The 17,347-nt window shown below is 39.2% G+C and overlaps 1 protein-coding gene across 2 annotated transcripts; it reads right to left on the reverse strand.

Annotated features, from left to right (window-relative positions):
• Positions 1-3,473: 3,473 nt before the first annotated feature.
• LOC133526291 (protein artichoke-like) lies at positions 3,474-14,947 on the reverse strand. Of its 2 annotated transcripts, none has more exons than XM_061862842.1 (4): positions 13,231-14,947; positions 9,084-9,197; positions 7,198-7,329; positions 3,474-5,867 (listed from the first exon to the last, which is right to left on the reverse strand). In XM_061862842.1, the coding sequence occupies exons 2-4, from the start codon at positions 9,183-9,185 to the stop codon at positions 3,534-3,536; spliced, it is 2,568 nt and encodes an 855-aa protein (XP_061718826.1). In that variant the 5' UTR covers positions 9,186-9,197; positions 13,231-14,947; the 3' UTR covers positions 3,474-3,533. The 2 variants fall into 2 exon arrangements, with proteins under 2 accessions (XP_061718826.1, XP_061718825.1); XM_061862841.1 differs by lacking the exon at positions 13,231-14,947 and adding an exon at positions 10,651-10,896.
• Between the last annotated feature and the right edge of the window lie 2,400 nt (positions 14,948-17,347).

The following is a 17,347-nucleotide window of genomic DNA, read 5'->3' on the forward strand; positions in this document are numbered from 1 at the left end:
TGTGCCCTACCACACGAAGCGAGATGATATTCACAATGCCCATACCTCTCTTTTGGACGTAGTTTAAGGGCGTACCCGGGTGCTATGCAAAGATTCATTGAGAGGTATTAGATGCGTACAAACTAAGATAAATTAAACTTTACTCAAGCGCCATTGTTCATTACTGTTCAGCTGTCATACTCGGGGCATGATTTTTGGACTTTTCACATCTTCATAGAGAAATAAGTAAGCGTAGGCTTAAGCAATTTATTTCTTGCGGTTTCAATCAAGTTTTGTACGGTTTCAGTCTATGTTCTTGCGGTTTTAGTCTTTCAAGTGCGTGCGCTTATGAAACATGCCGTAAGTTACACTTTTTGCGGTTCCCAAACCGCAAGAACTAATCGTAGTGCGTTCTAAGCTGAGTGCTCTCTCCATACATGGATAAAAACCCATTTATAATAATAGGAAGAGATATATGATTAATTTAGATATATAGTTTAGAGATAGGATTAATTTATAGGAAGAGATCGCTCTGTAGCGATAAGGCCACCTGTTGTTTACCTCTATCTTCATGTTTTTTATGTGTTTCCATGTACATTTTTTTTCAGAGGTTGTGCAATAAAGAGGATTTGTATTGTATTGTATTGTATTAAGCAAGCTTCGCGAAATCTTATTAGCAATAAAATTTAAGCTTAAAGTATTAACCCCGCGACTCCCCGCTATCTCAAGAACCGTTTCAGCTACCTCCGTTCTATTAGGTGCTCCCAGAACTTGCTTCTTTCTGTACCATCATCCTCTTCTAAATTTTATAATAATTCTTTCACGTTTCAAGCTATCCGACTATGGAATTCTCTGACTTAAGGCGCGCTCCATGTCCTAATTCTTTCAAGAGACTTATTAAATTTCACTTTTTACCTGCTCCGTAATACTTTTATCTGCTTCCTTTTCCATACTTATAGCTGGCATTTATTATATATATAATATGTATTTTAATATATGTATGGTATGTATATGTATTTATATATCTTTTTTATTTATATTTGTATATGATATATTGTTTAGTTTTGTGTTTATTCTGTGCTAGACTTCTTTTATTGCATCTGGAACACCTACTGACATAACATATATATATATATTGTTTTTAAATTCCGCTACCTAAAGGTTGTCTGGAAGAGATCGCTTTTTAGCGATAAGACCGCCTGTTGTTTACCTCTTCTTTATGTGTTGTATTATTTGTACTGTTTCTGTATTGAGGTGTGCAATAAAGTGTATTTGTATTGTATTGTATTATGTCAGAAGCGAGTTTAAAACTTAATATTTCAATTTGTAAATAGTATATAAGACTGTGAATTATTATAATAAATATTCATTATTCAACTGATTGTACTGCTGTTTCAATCTCTCCTCCTGCCTGGACCCCCGTATACTTAATACGTTTTACTAACCTCCCATACAACTTATTAATTATTACGTAACGAAACTAATGTATGGAGTGAGCACTCTAAGCTTACTACATCTTACGAAATAAATTAATCTTTGCTAATAAGTAAAGTGATCATAAAATAAACTTATGTTCTCAGGATCTTTTGACTCACGCAACGTCAAGATGTCAGTAGAAAGTCAGGTGAAACCTGCCGTGCTTCTGTCAATATTGACTTTATTGCACTTTCCTTTCCGAACTTTCTCGAGGATAATGTAACCAAAACTTTATTACATTCAACATAATACCTACAGCTATACTTCCTTATTTATATTATAAATGCGAAAGTTACTTTATCTGTCTGTTCCCCATTCACGCTTGAACCGCTGAACCGATTTAGATTCAATTTGGCATGAAGATACACAAATATTTGAGGACAGTCTTACACAGATCGACATAGCTCCAAACTAAGCAAAGCTTGTACTATGGGTACTAGGCAACGATATACATACGTACATAAATACAATAGAAAACACCCATGACTCAGGAACAAATATCTGTGTTCATCACACAAATAAATGGCCTTACCGGGATTCGAACAAGGGACCATCAGGTGCATAGGCAAGGTCACTACCCACTAGGACAGACCGGTCGTGAAAGATAGTTCAGATATAGGAAGGATATTGGGTAGTTTCAAATCATCATATTTCAAATCATCAGTAATCATCATCATATTTCGACTCAGACGAAGTCGCGGGTAAGAAGCTAGAGCTAGTTATAAATAAAGATAATGTACTAGGGTGGCAAAGGATCGAGAAATGTAGCAATCATTAGGACTTTATTAAAACAAATAGTCCATGGCCCATGGGGTCCCAGCGCGTATAAGTTTATTGCAGAAATCACGGAGCGTCTTGATGACGTAGCTGTTGACCTAGACCGCGGACCAGGAGAATATTTCCTCAGTCATCGCCATCGCCTCCCGGCTAATACTTTGTCAGATGATAGTATAGATGCTATTTTTAATTTAAAAAACCGTCAGCCGGTTGTATCGCGGTGGAAAGACCGTTAGCTGTAACATAAAAATGTAAAAAATTATGCGCCTTATCACTTAATGTGCGGCAAAGTATGCGTAATGTGTAAGTTGCGTAATTCGTTGATAGCTTTTCAGGCGTTACGCCTGAAGAAATGCTACGTACAAAGTTTCATTATTTGTTATTGCTATCATAAAAAGGTATAGCGCTTATTTTTTACATGTTCATGCGACCAGCTGATGTTCTTACCACCGAGATATTAACCGGCTGACGATTTTTTTAAATAACAAATAGCATCTGAACTATCATTTGACAAAGTATCAAACGGGAGGCGATGACTTTTTTTTTGTTTTACGTGTTTCGGTGGCTGCCATTCCTCAATCCATCAACGGAGCGGCAGCTGACGTCCATGAGGGTTCATTATATCTAGCCGTTAACCACTACACGAGTTTTCCGGGAGGCGATTGGTCATGGAAATCTGTTCCTGGCTCGCAGTCTAACCGAAGGCTGACGACTTCCTCGCACAACGTATCAGTATTGCGATACAACGAGGAAATGCCGCCAGCATCCTCGGTACAATGACTCAAGGGCCTATTTTAGATTTACTTAAGCTAGTTATAGTCATCCTATGTATATATCTCTTATGTATATTGTTATTGTAAATTAAATATTTGTAAAAGCTAATAGTAGATAGACTTTTTTAGCTTATATTACGGAAGATGACGTTGGTCAATTTTTAGGGTTCCGTATCCATAGGGTAAAACGGGACCCTATTACTAAGACTCCGCTGTCCGTCCGTCTGTCACCAGGCTGTATCTCATGAACCGTGATAGCTAGCCAGTTGAAATTTTCACAGATGATGTATTTCTGTTGCCGCTATAACAACAAATACTAAAAAGTACGGAACCCTCGGTGGGCGAGTTCGACTCGCACTTGTCCGGTTTTTTTATAATTCTTGGTTGAGACACTTGAGACCTTGATGTTTTAAGCGATTCTTAAGTTTTTTATTTTATAGTTTCGGAGGAAAGGTGAATTGAAACAAATTATACAATTAAAAAATGTATAATAAAACAATTCTATGACGAACGAAACACATTTTAACTTCACTTCTTTGATAAAACATTTTTCAATTTCTTCCAAAACTCTTCTGGATTATTTTCGTCCCAGGAATGGTATATCTTTGTTTTAAGAAGGTACTTTAAAGTCGTTGTCAAATATTTGCTATCTATCTCACCTATTTTTATCAATACCAACGGATCGTATGCTGATCCATCTTCTAGAAATAGTCTATGATACTCTGCCAGCTGTGTCTCCCATCGGCACCATTGTGACCTAATGAAACTGTTGCTAATGACTAAAATTATGTATCTGCTCTCATTTATGCTCGTCACTATGGATTCTGAGATAAACGTACCTATTTCGAAGTCTCTCTCATAAACACAAAGCTTTAAATATGGAGGCGACGATTCTAATTGTGATACCATCTCCATTACGAACTCCCTATCGTCAGCGCAATATGATACGAAGGAATCATATTTATAAGCTTTTTCAACCATGTTTTCTGTCTTTGGAGTTTTAGCTATTAACGTCCTTCCTAGTGCCAATTTAGCTAAGAATATCCAATATCGAATGTATATCCTATATCTGTAGATAATCGTTACAGAAGACACAATTAATAGGATCGTTACGAGAGATGGCGCTGTCCAAACGAGCACCATGATGTTTGAAATCTTTTGGTAAACTAAACAGTGTAGTTTCTTCACCGATGATAAGTATTCCGAGACTTTTCTGTCCTCCCAAACGTCAGGGCTGCTACATTGGAACTGTGATTGAGAAAAATAGTCCTTAAGCACGGAAGATCCGTTTTTGTCGAGCCATAAGTAAGTGTCGTACATTGTGCTGCAATCGCAAACGAAAATGTTGTCCATGAGATCCACTTCAGCAGTCGAGTTTCTTCCATCTTCCAAAAGATAGCTGATATCTTGCATCATGCTGACTGAAAAGTGTGATATCTTGTTATTCATTAAATATAATCGCTTGGGTGTGACTCCAGCTGCCAAAAACAGAGGTTTCCACCACGATATAATAAGGTTTTGACTTAAGTCTAATACTTGAAGAAACTTTAATGGCTTGATGGTTTCAGCTGTGATATAGTATAGTTGATTGTTCTTCAAGTTTAAATGTGTCAGATTTGGCATCATTTCAAAGATATTGTCATTGTCGTAAAACCGTTTGATGCCACAGTTCATCAATATAAGTATTTTCAGTTCATTGAGACCGTTAAACTGTGCGCTAGTTAGATTCTCATTGGCGACTAAAGGGTTATTAGCTAGGTTCAGTAGTTCAAGCTGTCTGAGCGGCTTGAACGTGTCACGTCCTATAAAATATATTGTGGCATTTTCAAGGTTCAAAATCCGTAACTTCTCCAGTCCTCTAAAAGTATATTCAAATATAGTTTTTATTCGGTTATATGAAAGGTTAAGCACTCTCAGTTTCTTACTTTGGCTGAAAGTGTCCTTGCCTATTTCATAATACAAAGGGTTTGCTGCGCTGCCCTTATTACTGGACAAGTCTAGTAGAATGAGTTGGTTAGATAGGTGAGTTTGGTGATCTCCGGGTAAGTTGTTTCCTCCCAGCAATAAGACTTTTAGGTTAGGAAACCTGATGTCGTCAAACGTGTTCGGTCCTATTGTGATAGCGGAGACTCTTCTCAAATCTATGACTTCGATATTTTCCATGCGAGGAAAAGCGTCATCGTTGAGGACTTCGAACTGGTTTTGGGCCAAGTTGAGACTCTTTATAGTTGTTTGCGCTATAATGTTAATCAGACGTCGTGGCGGCTGTTTTCTGAAGCCCATACCAGATAAGTTCAGGTTTGTCAAATTGATGCCTTCTTGCATCATTTTTAGTAAAAAATTGCCAATCAAACTAGAGTTAAGATCATTTTCTCCAACATGCAGCTCTTTTAAATTTTTCAACGGTAGAAAACTATTGGGGTGTATAAAGTCAAGAGAACATAAGTGTATTTCGAGATGTTTTAGTGAAGTTCCTACCATTGGAATGAAGGCTTCTTCCGGTATTTGTTCGAAACAGTTCTCTGATAAGTCTAGACCTCTTAAAGAGGGTAGGATGCTGACTTGGAACGCGGAAGTCAGGTCAAGTATGTTCTTGAAACCGTTATTGACTAAGGTAAGGTTATGGAGATTCGTCAGGCCTTCGAATGTATCTTGAGCCAGGGTTTGTAGGCGAGTGTTATAGGAGATGGAGAGTTGCTGAAGGTTGCTCATGTTACTGAAGACGCCTGGTTCAATGTATCTGAGCATGTGGTTGGCTTCGACCTCTAGGATTTTCAGGTGATGCAGGGTTTCGAGGTCACCTTTTCGTAAACTTGTGATGGCTGTGGTCCGTACACGGAGGGACTTGCTTATATATCGAATCTGAAAAAGATATTGGGGAGATTAATTATTGAATAAAACTTAACATTTAGTTCAAGGGATATACGAGTGAATATACGCCGCCTGTCACTTATATCTTGCTGAGCGTAAGCGATGGAGAAGAAGCCGTGTGTTATGGCGACCTCGAAATTCAGAATAAGTCATAACATTTCAACTAACTTACTTAAATAATACTTAAATTACTGTTATTATTGTTTAAGGATCAAAGTCAAATGGCGTGGCGATTCGCCATCGCTCGAAACGATGCCGCTATACCTTTGGCCTTTGGTCTATTAGTAAATTTAGCACATATCAGTGAAAGGATAAATGACCAAAGTCAAATGGCGTCCTAAAAAGATGTAAGTAAATTTACTGTGGCTACAAAGTTTTCTTTGACAATCCACCTCTATTTCAAATTCTCTTAGGCGTTACGCATGATGATATATCACTTTATTACCATAAGAAGGACGGATTTAGAAAAACAAAGATACATTCCATTTGGTAACAACTGTAAAACTAAAGTAAACAAAAGTGACTAAAAATTACGTTCTTACATTATTTTAACACATACACTCGTTTACTGCTTATTTTTATCTGTTATCTTATCATGTGCAATAAAAATAAGGTTCTAGATTTATAGACAAACAGAATTAAAGCGGTCCATTCACATGTGTAATTAATACGTAATTTAAACGTCGGCAAATGTAAAGGAAAACGTTGAGAAAGTCGCTCTGGAAACCTGTTGTGTTTTACACATTGAAAGTTGCCTTAAAAAATTAAAATACGATTCTACTACAAATTAATTCATTAAGTAGCGAGGGTCTTCGTTACAGCTTATAGGACAGGCAAAAATGCTTTGGTGTGTCTGGATGTTCTCCTCTGCAGGTCGCATTTTGTCGGGTGAGAATATCTGATGTCATACGCCACCTACATTGGTTTGCAGGAGAGCGAAAAAAAGCAAACAAAAATATTTTTTTTCGAAAAGTTTTATATTTAAAACGGTTATCCGGATTGCAAGCCCTAACTCGTACTTGCTGAAGCATACGATGACGTGTTGATGCTCGCTGGCGTGTCAGATACAGCCGGAGGCAGTGTCCATGCCCAGCTCTACCGGCAGGTCCACGCTGCGCTCTTCATTCTGAGGACATTGGGTTGGGACTTTGGGACGCGACGTACCTTGGGAAACGTCTTGCACTCGTAATTGCCGAAGCACACGATGACGTGTCGGTACTTGCTGGCGCGGCAGATACAGCTGGAGGCAGTGTCCGTGGCCAGCTCTACCGGCAGATCGACGCTGCGGTCTTCATTCTGAGAACATTGGGACACGACGTACCTTGGGAAACGTCTTGCACTCGTAGTTGCCGAAGCACACGATGACGTGTCGGTGCTTGCTGGCGCGGCAGATGCAGCCGGAGGCAGTGTCCGTGCCCAGCTCTACCGGCAGGTCCACACTGCGGTCGTCATTCTGAAGAGAACATTTTAATGCATATAACTAGTATAGTCAAATGTTTTGTGGCATTTCTAAAATTTGATCTCTATGCGGTGTTCAACCATCCATCACGATGTGCGTTCTAGCACCATAAAATCCGGAGGAATATCCTCCAAAGTCCCGATGTCTTTTTAGGGTTCCGTAGTCAACTAGGAACCCTTATAGTTTCGCCATGTCCGTCTGTCTGTCTGTCTGTCCGAGGCTTTGCTCCGTGGTCGTTAGTGCTAAAAAGCTGAAATTTGGCATGGACATATAAATCAAAACAGCCGACAAAGTCGTACAATATAATCTAAAGATTTAATTTTTTTTAGGGTACACGTAAAGTAGGGGTAATTTAATTTTACTTCAACCCTACAGTGTGGGATATCGTTGGAAAGCTGTTTCAAAACTAATAGGGGTCTTCAACAAACATTTTTTGATAAAGTGAATATATTCGGAGATAATCGCTCCGAAAGAAAAAAAAATGTGTCCCCCCCCTCTAACTTTTGAATAGGTCAAAAAAATATGAAAAAAATCGTGGAAATAGAGCTTAAGAAAGACATTAAATGAAAAGTGTAGTGTATGTACAAGTTTAGACGGGAAAGTACTTGTCTCTGTACTGAATTTGTAGTATTTTTTTTGGATAACGATCTTTTCTGCTTTATACAGCACAACCGAGGTTTGAATTACTAGCGGTCTACCTTACACTACTTACTTACTTAGCGGTCTACGATGCGCACATACAAGAAATCCTTTACTGTCCATGCCGTTAAGTTATGGAACGAGATTCCGGTGTCTGTGAGGCAATCCCAATCTGTAGCAGCACTCAAGGAGAGGCTTAAAAATTGTGGCTTTCCGATACTTTGGTTACGAATTCCTAGTTCCATTGAGCACTTCTACTTTTTTAATTTCCTTTACTTTTCTGGTTCGAATTCATATCTTTTTATATTATACATAATATATTGAGTATTTATTTATTTTTATTTATGTTACATTTCTATATGTGTGCTATTTTATGGTTATTTTTCTATCTATGTATAGTTTTTGTATCAATGTGTATTCAAATCTTGCATTTCATTAATTTCAGTGATTGTACACTTTTGTTTGTGTTTGCTATTCATCGTAACTTCTGTTCTACTCATTTCCTCAAAGGTTAACTGGAAGAGATCCCATACAGGGATAAGTTCACCTTTGTTGTATTTAATTGACTCTGTAACTGTGTTTTTCGTGTTTTTATTTCTATGTACAATAAAGTATATACATACATACTTACGTGGGAGAGGATGGTAGCGACCCCTTCGTAGTCAGTGTCGAGATTGGCTCTTACACACTGCGCGTAACAAACCAGAGGGCCTACCGCGAAACGCGTTCGACGTGTTGCCTCTTTGTCGCACTTGTAAATTCGTACGTAAGTGTGACAGAGAGATAACACGTCGAACGTGCTTCGCGGTAGGCTCTCTGCAGCCACCGACATCGAGCGCCGTATACTGGCGGACTACCCGATACACCTACCTGGGAGAGGATGGTAGCGACCCCTTCGTAGTCAGTGTCGAGATTGGCTCTTACACACTGCGCGTAACAAACCAGAGGGCCTACCGCGAAACGCGTTCGACGTGTTGCCTCTTTGTCGCACTTGTAAATTCGTACGTAAGTGTGACAGAGAGATAACACGTCGAACGTGCTTCGCGGTAGGCTCTCTGCAGCCACCGACATCGAGCGCCGTATACTGGCGGACTACCCGATACACCTACCTGGGAGAGGATGGTAGCGACCCCTTCGTAGTCAGTGTCAAGATTTGTTCTTGCACACTGAGCGTAACACAACAGCAGCCACAGGCATCGAGCGCCGAACATCTCGCGTCGACTCTGCGGGGAGAATTGTAAGGTTAGCAGTAGCAGTCACTTTCGTAAAAAGTTGAGACAACTCTAGGAAGAAGATGACGTGTTTTAAGTCCCTGTACGTTCAAGTTTCTCTCTCTCTCTCTCACTGAGCATAAGCGTGAGCGAGATGGCTGTGCGTGCCCGGGATCGCGGATATCATGTTACTGGCTCATACTCGTAGCATAAACAAACTCATTATTAATGTGGTGTAAATTTAAATAAAAATTCTAAAGCAACCTATCTTCGTCACCCGTCCCCAACTTCGCCTTATAATTTCTTTTAAGTATATGAAAATTATATCGCAACTTATTCCAATTATTACTAGTAAATGCTCAATACCAATACACCCATGAATCTCATGATACAATTATAGCATAATTATAATTTAATTCTTAAAAGTAAACAAAATCTTCCCTCAAATGGCTCCTTAGAGGCAACAGGAGTGGTCATTTCTCCATGTAATCGTACTCGACTGTTTTCTCCGTTGTTTTTGAAGCTAGAGCAATGATTTTTTCAACACAGATTATTATTATCAATGTCTGGGTCAGACTGTTTTGCTTTTTTTGATATTTTTGTTTCTTAAGGCGCCAGTGCCCTACAAATATTCGCAAAAACGGCCTAATTTACTAGGCTGCAAAGAGAAACATGGTATTCAAAATTGACATCAATTAGCCTGAAAAGCAAAACAGTCCGACATCGATAATTTAATTACCATTTAGATCTAAAAATTACGTTACATTTGGTTAAGTTTTGAAGGAGGAAACAGTCGAGTACGAAACATAGTTTCTTTGAAATTTTTTATCTGAAATTTTCGCCTAACATGGCGTTGTCCTTATCGCACTAGTTTTAGGAGCCGCTTCCGTTAGCGAGACGCATATATATTCACCTAAAATATTTAAATCTCAGCTCCTGTATCCTCTTAAGCCAGTTCAGGGTGTAGATGAAAACATTACATGATCAAATAATGTAGGTTAAAGTCAGGTCGCTCAGGGACAGATCCATAAAATGTACAAATTGTTTGTTTACTTTAATTTAAATACCTCAAGACTTCCGCTTTGATCGCCAATTTGATGGTCACGCTTTGTGATTAATTACTTTGTTTTTTATTTATTTATTTATTTATTTAAACTTTATTGCACACATAAAGAAAAATGTACAAATGGCGAACTTAATGCCAAAAGGCATTCTCTACCAGTCAACCATTGGGTCATTGGTTGGGTTGGGTTGTTTTTTGCTCATTAATATTGTTTAAAGTGTAATATCGATAGCTTATTATACAGTAAACTAATGTGGTAGTGTGCAGTGAATGGAGAATTAATCTTGAAACGCGTTTAACCACCATTTTGGAGTCAACGGCCGGTAGTCCACGTGCTACTTGTAAAGTCCAGCTATCGCTTTACAAGCGCTGATGAAATCACCGTACACTAGCTCCCAATACCTTGATACTGGCGAAAAAGTCCCACTGGAGTGAAGCCATTTTTTTTTAAAGAAGTAAAGTGAAGTAAATACCTCAAGATACAGAGTATTAGGTATAGCTAAGGCGAAGTTTTGTACTAAAGGCGAATACTTCAGAATACGTATTTTTATCAACCATTATTCTCAATTAAATCGAGCATTGATAACGCATAACGGGGTTTGCTGACTTCCTGTGTATCAATACGTCAAGTACAAATACAGAATAGAATAAAAGGGAAAACCCTGTACTTACAATACGAGTATCACTAAATAATAGTTCTCTGTTAGTTTTCCATGTCAAAACAATGCAATAAAACGCATGTACGAGTCAAACGCAGGAAGCGAATGTTTGCAAGGCGTGAACTAGATCGTGTGTTTGTCAATCGCAATCCCTGTTAAAACAACGCGACTTAGTTATTTTTAGTTATTATAAACTAAGAGCTAGCGTAGGAAAGCGATGGAATATATATAGGTAGACGAAGATCTTAGTACATTTTTGAATTCAAATAAAAACTGGCCAAGAGCATGTCGGGCCATGCTCAGAGTAGGGTTCCGTAGTTAGTCTTCCGTCACAATAAGCTAAACTGGAGCTTAAATTATGGTAGATTGTTAACCAAGGGATGAACTGTGGGTGTACGTCTTTTTACTATGAAGGGGAATTTTTTTGCGATAACTCAAAAACAGCTAAACTGATCATATCCGCTATAGTTTTCATTTAATATCTTTCTTAAGCTCTACTTCCAAGATTTTTTTCATATTTTTTGGACCTATGGTTCAGAAGTTAGAGGGGGGTCACATTTTTTTTCTTTCGGAGCAATTATCTCCGAATATATTCACTTTATCAAGAAATGTTTGTTGAAGATCCCTATTAGTTTTGAAAGACCTTTCCAACGATATCCCACACTGTAGGGTTGAAGCAAAAAAAAATTCACCCCCACTTTACGTGTAGGGGAGGTACCCTAAAAAAAAAAATTAGATTTTATTGTACGACTTTGTTGGCTTTATTGATTTATATATCCATGCCAAATTTCAGCTTTCTAGCACTAATGACCACGGAGCAAAGCCTCGGACAGACAGACAGACAGACAGACGGACATGGCGAAACTATAAGGGTTCCTAGTTGACTACGGAACCCTAAAAATGATCTACATGAATGAAACTCAGCTGACGTATCACGGTATCATTGACAGTTATCCTTTCTCCATAAATCAGCGAGACTACACGAGATCAAAGTTATTTACATCTCGTGCGCTTTTGAGTCCCTTACTACGCTCAAGATTCTAAATTATTATAGAATCTTTCGCTTGCACGGGACTCAAAACAAGCACTCGAAGAAATATCAAACTTTGCTCTCTTGTTGTACAAATAACTATTGTACCTTGCCACAGTGGCAAACATGAAGGTCGCTAGAAACCTTAACTATTGTCACTGTGACGAAATGGTACTGAATATTTTTTTTTACTGTATCTGCGACACTCTATTTAAGTATAAGAACCTACCTGTGTTTGCTAAGCCAATGTTAGATCGTTTGACACACAATCTCATTCGCTACTAATATTGCGGAATGTACCTACTACCGTACCGTGTGGTACTATGGTGGGCAGTACTTTAACTATTTGCTATATAAACTAGCTGAAGTAATATTTATGTTATTTATTAGCGTAAATGGCAGAGCTTCCTACGTACAGACTGAGTTTCATATCCTTGATTATGTACTGTGTGTAGATAACTATTTATGTGTTCTGGGTTCTAAAATCACCGCGCGACTTAACAAACCACGTGTAAGAACAAGAACTATAAATAGGTACTTATAGCTCACCAAACGAAGACCAAAAACAGTCCGTTTGACGGAAATAATTCGTGTATAAGCGAATTTTGGTATAGGTCGTTGTAGGTAAAGGTGCCTTACACAGCATACTGGAAGTATTGATGGATAGGGTGACTGATCCTTTTACAGATTTGTATGAAAATTGAGTGGGCGCTCAGACGGGCCAAGGGTTTCGACGCCAAACGGTATACTACTACTACTTAATGGCGCAGCGACCCAAAATGAGTCTTGGCCTCCGACACGAGTACACGCCAGTCGCCTCGATCCTGCGCCATCTCCCACCAGTTATCGGCTTGGAGATCGCCCCAGCGATATCTGGGACGTCCGACAGACCTTCGCCCTACCGGGCGTCCCCCGCGTAGCCAACGTGCCTATCGTTCACGCTCCGTGGCGAACGAAACGCTACTATCACAGTCGCACTAATAAAGAAGAGTGATAGAGAGAGATGACTACGATACGCTACGGAGCGTTAACGATTGACGTCTTGTCTACGCAGCCAGGTATGCCCTGTTAGCGCCGGGATCCTCCTCCATTCTCAAAACGTCTCCGCTGGCTTGGCCAAACGGTGTAGAGGTGTTTTAATGTAATATTTATTTTTTCAGTACGTGACATCGACCATAGAAGTTAGATGCCGGCCTTTAAGATACGTAGAAGTTAGATTAGGCCTTTAAGATACGTAAGCTCTTTTATTGAAGGTTTAAAGGTCGTAGTAGTACTTTACGTTTAGGTACTTACTTTTCAATCGATCCTGAAAGTACACCTCCACAACTCACTGCTATTCTTAACCAAAGCTTAACCCATCACACTCACTCTTCAAAAACCACGATATATAAAATTTTCCACGAGAACTCAAGGACAAACCAACTCATCACAACCTGGCTCACTTTCTTTGTTTTTTCTCGCGATTCGCGAATATTTTTTGTACAAAACAGTTGTTAGTTGTGTGGTTGGGTATTAGGAGATAACTGAGTGAGTGACGCAAGGAACGCCATGATTGGACGCATAGACGAAGGTGTTAAGGCGAAGCTAACATTTTGTGTAACAAAGAAATCTATGTTTCTTATGAGCAGGCAAACGAGCAGACGAATGCACCAAGGTTGAAAGTGCGTTACCTGCATTTGAAATGGGACTACGCTATTCTCTTGAATGTCTGAAGGTTGTTTCGGTCCGGAAATACCGCGGGCGATAATATTCGGAAGGAAGTTTCTGGAGAATCCCCATCCATGTGAAGAGGTAAAGTTGTCGTTCAAAATGTGTCGGAAATCACAGGGAAAAAAGCTTACTAACTGGAATAAATGTGTTGAAATTGTCACGTGACTATTCGTAGCATTTGTTATCCCGATACAATGTTTTCTTTTCTTTTGTCGTGTGTCCACGTACGATGGTCATCTTTGCTAGGCTCCTTGGTACCATTCGATGTTTTACATCACTGAAGCTTTAATAAAACAAGTTTGACAATCTATAACGTATGGCCAGTGCTTCCGGAGCTTCGTTTCCTATGGAAAGCACCACGTGATGACCGATCAGCCGTCATAGAAAATGACGTGTCGGACGCCTCGGCCCGGGACCGGACCGGTCTAGCGTGAGTCATCCTTAACCTGACCCGATCAAAGACTACTTTCGCACATAATCTTTTTTAAAATCGATAAATGTACCTAGTCTATATTAACGAAAAACGTTCAGTAACTTCGACACTACTGTGAAATGTACGACATAAAAAAAACCATATACAACAAACAATCACATAAATAAAATCAAAAACTCCAAGAAAAGAGCGTACTCGCATCTTAACAGCCGGTAACGCATGCAACCCCTCTGGTGTTACGGAACCCATCGGGTGATTCGTCCACTCGTTTGCCTCCTATATCTTATGAAAAATCAACTCTGATTATAGTGATTATGGTACGGAGCCTTAACTACTGTTGACTCTTCTTGTTGATACATTTACTTAGGTTCCGCAGAAAACAGTTGCATAAGTATTATAATAACCGCAGACATATTATTTATTTTGGCGGGTGAGATGTTTGAAAAATGATAACCTGCATTCTTGGGTATGGCAAAGTGTTGGTGCAAACGGGACTTCCCTACTAGCGTTGAAAAAACCGAGGAAAATACGGGAAAATTTCCAAACGACTTGTTTTTTTTCAAGTTTCTTTCGAAACAAACAATGCAAATTTAAAACCGAAAAAAGAAAGTATTTTTTTAACTTTTCCATATTAATTTAATTGGGAATTTAAACAGGAAGGTTAAGGTTGCACGTCTAATGTGTTAGTGTCTGGCATTTTAATGAGCATTTTATATATTTGACACTGTCATCACTCATCAGTGGCATTATGTATGACGTATTTAATTTTTCTGAATAAAACAGGAAAAAAGCGAAAAAAACGAAATTTAGTAAAATTCCCGAAACAACATTTGATTTTCTCCGGAATTTTCATCCCTATTCTCTACAATTACTCGGAGTTAGGGCCAAAATAAAAAAAACATCTGTTTATTCTAAATGTAATAATAAACTTTAAACAACATTATGGAATAATAAACTCGTTGCTCATTGTCGTTCCGTTGTTCTTCGTCTGGGCTGCGATGTTTGTCAACCTCATCTATGCATTTGCGGGTTATGATGGAGAGCAACGGGCACCTTGCCTTGAGCTGTTGCCGGTGCGCGGGGAGGTTCCCACGGCAGCGGCACCACGCTTTGAATGACGTTCGAAGGACACTGGTGTCAACGATTGTCTCTTGTGTGCTGGAACCGCTGGGCCTTAGTCGGTCTGATGGCAAAAGGCCGGACGGTTTGACTCTGGAAGTCTTTTGTGGGTTGCCACCTGTGTCACTGTACCTTGGTCGCAACGTGCGGCCGACAGGAGCAGCCGCTATAGAAGGACAAGTAATCGGGGCTGTCAAACTACTTGTTCGTCCGGTATGCCCCCCTTGCAGTGGATACGGCTAGGTGCTGGTGCGCGGAGGGGAAATCTTTTCTCCAGGAGCTAGGGCGTGGCCTGCAGGAGAGGGGTCTCGACCATCGTTCCAGGTCGTTCCTGGGGCAGAGGTTGTTCATCGCAGTTCAATACGGAAACGCAGCAAGCATGATCTTCATGACAGATCCCGGTATTTTTGGGCTGTTACTGCACACTATGTCTTTAAACGCTGGTTTCAATTAAAATGTATACTTAATTAGATACAGTGAAAAATTTGTCACTGAGACAGGATACGATATGGCACAGAAATTGAATACTTTGGATGGGAATCATTATAGTCAGGTGACATTGTCAGTCGCTCCCGACCGTAAAATGTACCTACTTACTACATTCGAATAGTCAGTGCTCCAAAATTTTTCATATTATGAAAACTATATTACTACCTCATTTAAATGTTACATAATATGAAGTTTTTCGGAACTTATGTTCGAAATATCATTTGATATTTACCGGTCGCTTTTCGGTGAAGGAAAACATCGTGAGGAAACCGGACTAATTCCAACAAACCTAGTTTATCCTCTGGGTTGCAAGGTCAGATGGCAGTCGCTTTCGTAAAAACCAGTGCCTACGCCAAATCTTGGGATTAATTGTCAAGCGGACCCCAGGCTCCCATGAGCCGTGGCAACATTCCGGGATAACGCGAGGAAGAAGATTTAAATGTTAAATAATAGTAGGCAGTGATGGACTACTTATTCACGTTGGAGCAAAGAAAGTATATTTTGCGATATGTTCCGCCATCTGCTCCCGTTCTCGGCAGCTGGAAGTTGTCGTGACACTTATTAATTAAAAGCAGTGTTAATAGCACAGTAAAAGCGGGCCAGATCCCGAGAATAGAAAAAACGCGTTCCTATCTATCTATCCATGCATTTTACGACTATGCCTAGGTCAATGTACTGTAGGGCTTGTGTTATGTGTTGAACGCTAAAATCACAGTCTAACAGTAAATTTTGTGTAGGGAGGTAAGGTAACCGTTTGTTTATACATTTATTAAATTTTTATTTCACAAAATACAAAACAAATACAAATGGAGGACTTGGTGGTAAAGGTGCAAGGCGTCCGACACGTCATTTTCTATGCCGGCTGATCGGTGATCACGTGGTAAGCACCACGATAACGAATTCATGCCTATGGCCAGTCAAAGAGAGATGTTTGGAGCTATTGTAAACAACTAAAAACAGAATAAACCACATAACTACATAATCTCGTAATAGATCTGTGCTTGGACCTAAACACCAACTGTTCATTATTTAGAATTGGTCAAAGGCGACCTTTCAAAGGTCGCATATATTCGAGAGTTTGGGACGAGTACCTTTAGACAGCATAAAGTATTTTTTGCATTAGGAAAAAGGTAAACAATCTTGACGTGTCTTTTCATTGGAAAATATTGAAAAACGCTTTTTAAATATTAGTTTATATTACTTATGAAAGCAAAAAAAAAATATAATAATCGTGTATGATTTATAATTGTTACATATTTGCTGCGACTTATTTTTCAAAACTGTATTTTTAATAAAAAGACACGCCAATGATACTCAAGATCGCTCACCTTCTACAGCTAAAAAACGAACTACAGAAGCTGAGGAGGTGGTTCGAGTTCAGCCTCGGCTAGTAAATTTTTATCGAGTTCATGACCATCTATTTTAGTGTGTAATTTTATCAAGAATGTACAATATTTCAATGCATATTGCCTTGGCAATTGGCATATAGGTGTGACTTTACGCAACGTACTCTTAAGGTTCGACCTTCGATTCACGCCGACGTAAGTATTAGTTAGTAAATGCACCATCGCCGATTTTTGGCGCATCATAATGAAATAAGATCCATAATTTTGCAACTAGGGAGAGAAGTTTTCTACAGAATTTTGAGTCCCGAGCGGA

Source organism: Cydia pomonella, chromosome 16 (genome assembly GCF_033807575.1).
Source record: "Cydia pomonella isolate Wapato2018A chromosome 16, ilCydPomo1, whole genome shotgun sequence".
Taxonomy (NCBI): Eukaryota; Metazoa; Arthropoda; class Insecta; order Lepidoptera; family Tortricidae; genus Cydia; species Cydia pomonella.

What these genes read in the sequence shown, in the direction of transcription:
- LOC133526291 (XM_061862841.1), bottom strand. Translation starts at nt 10,689, where the DNA reads ATGGCTTCACTCCAGTGGGACTTTTTCGCCAGTATCAAG. An exon ending in ACTTTTTCGCCAGTATCAAG is followed by an intron (nt 9,198 to 10,650) that starts GTATTGGGAGCT and finishes TTCTCCCCGCAG; the next exon opens with AGTCGACGCGAGATGTTCGG. An exon ending in AGTGCAAGACGTTTCCCAAG is followed by an intron (nt 5,868 to 7,197) that starts GTACGTCGTGTC and finishes TATCTTTTTCAG; the next exon opens with ATTCGATATATAAGCAAGTC.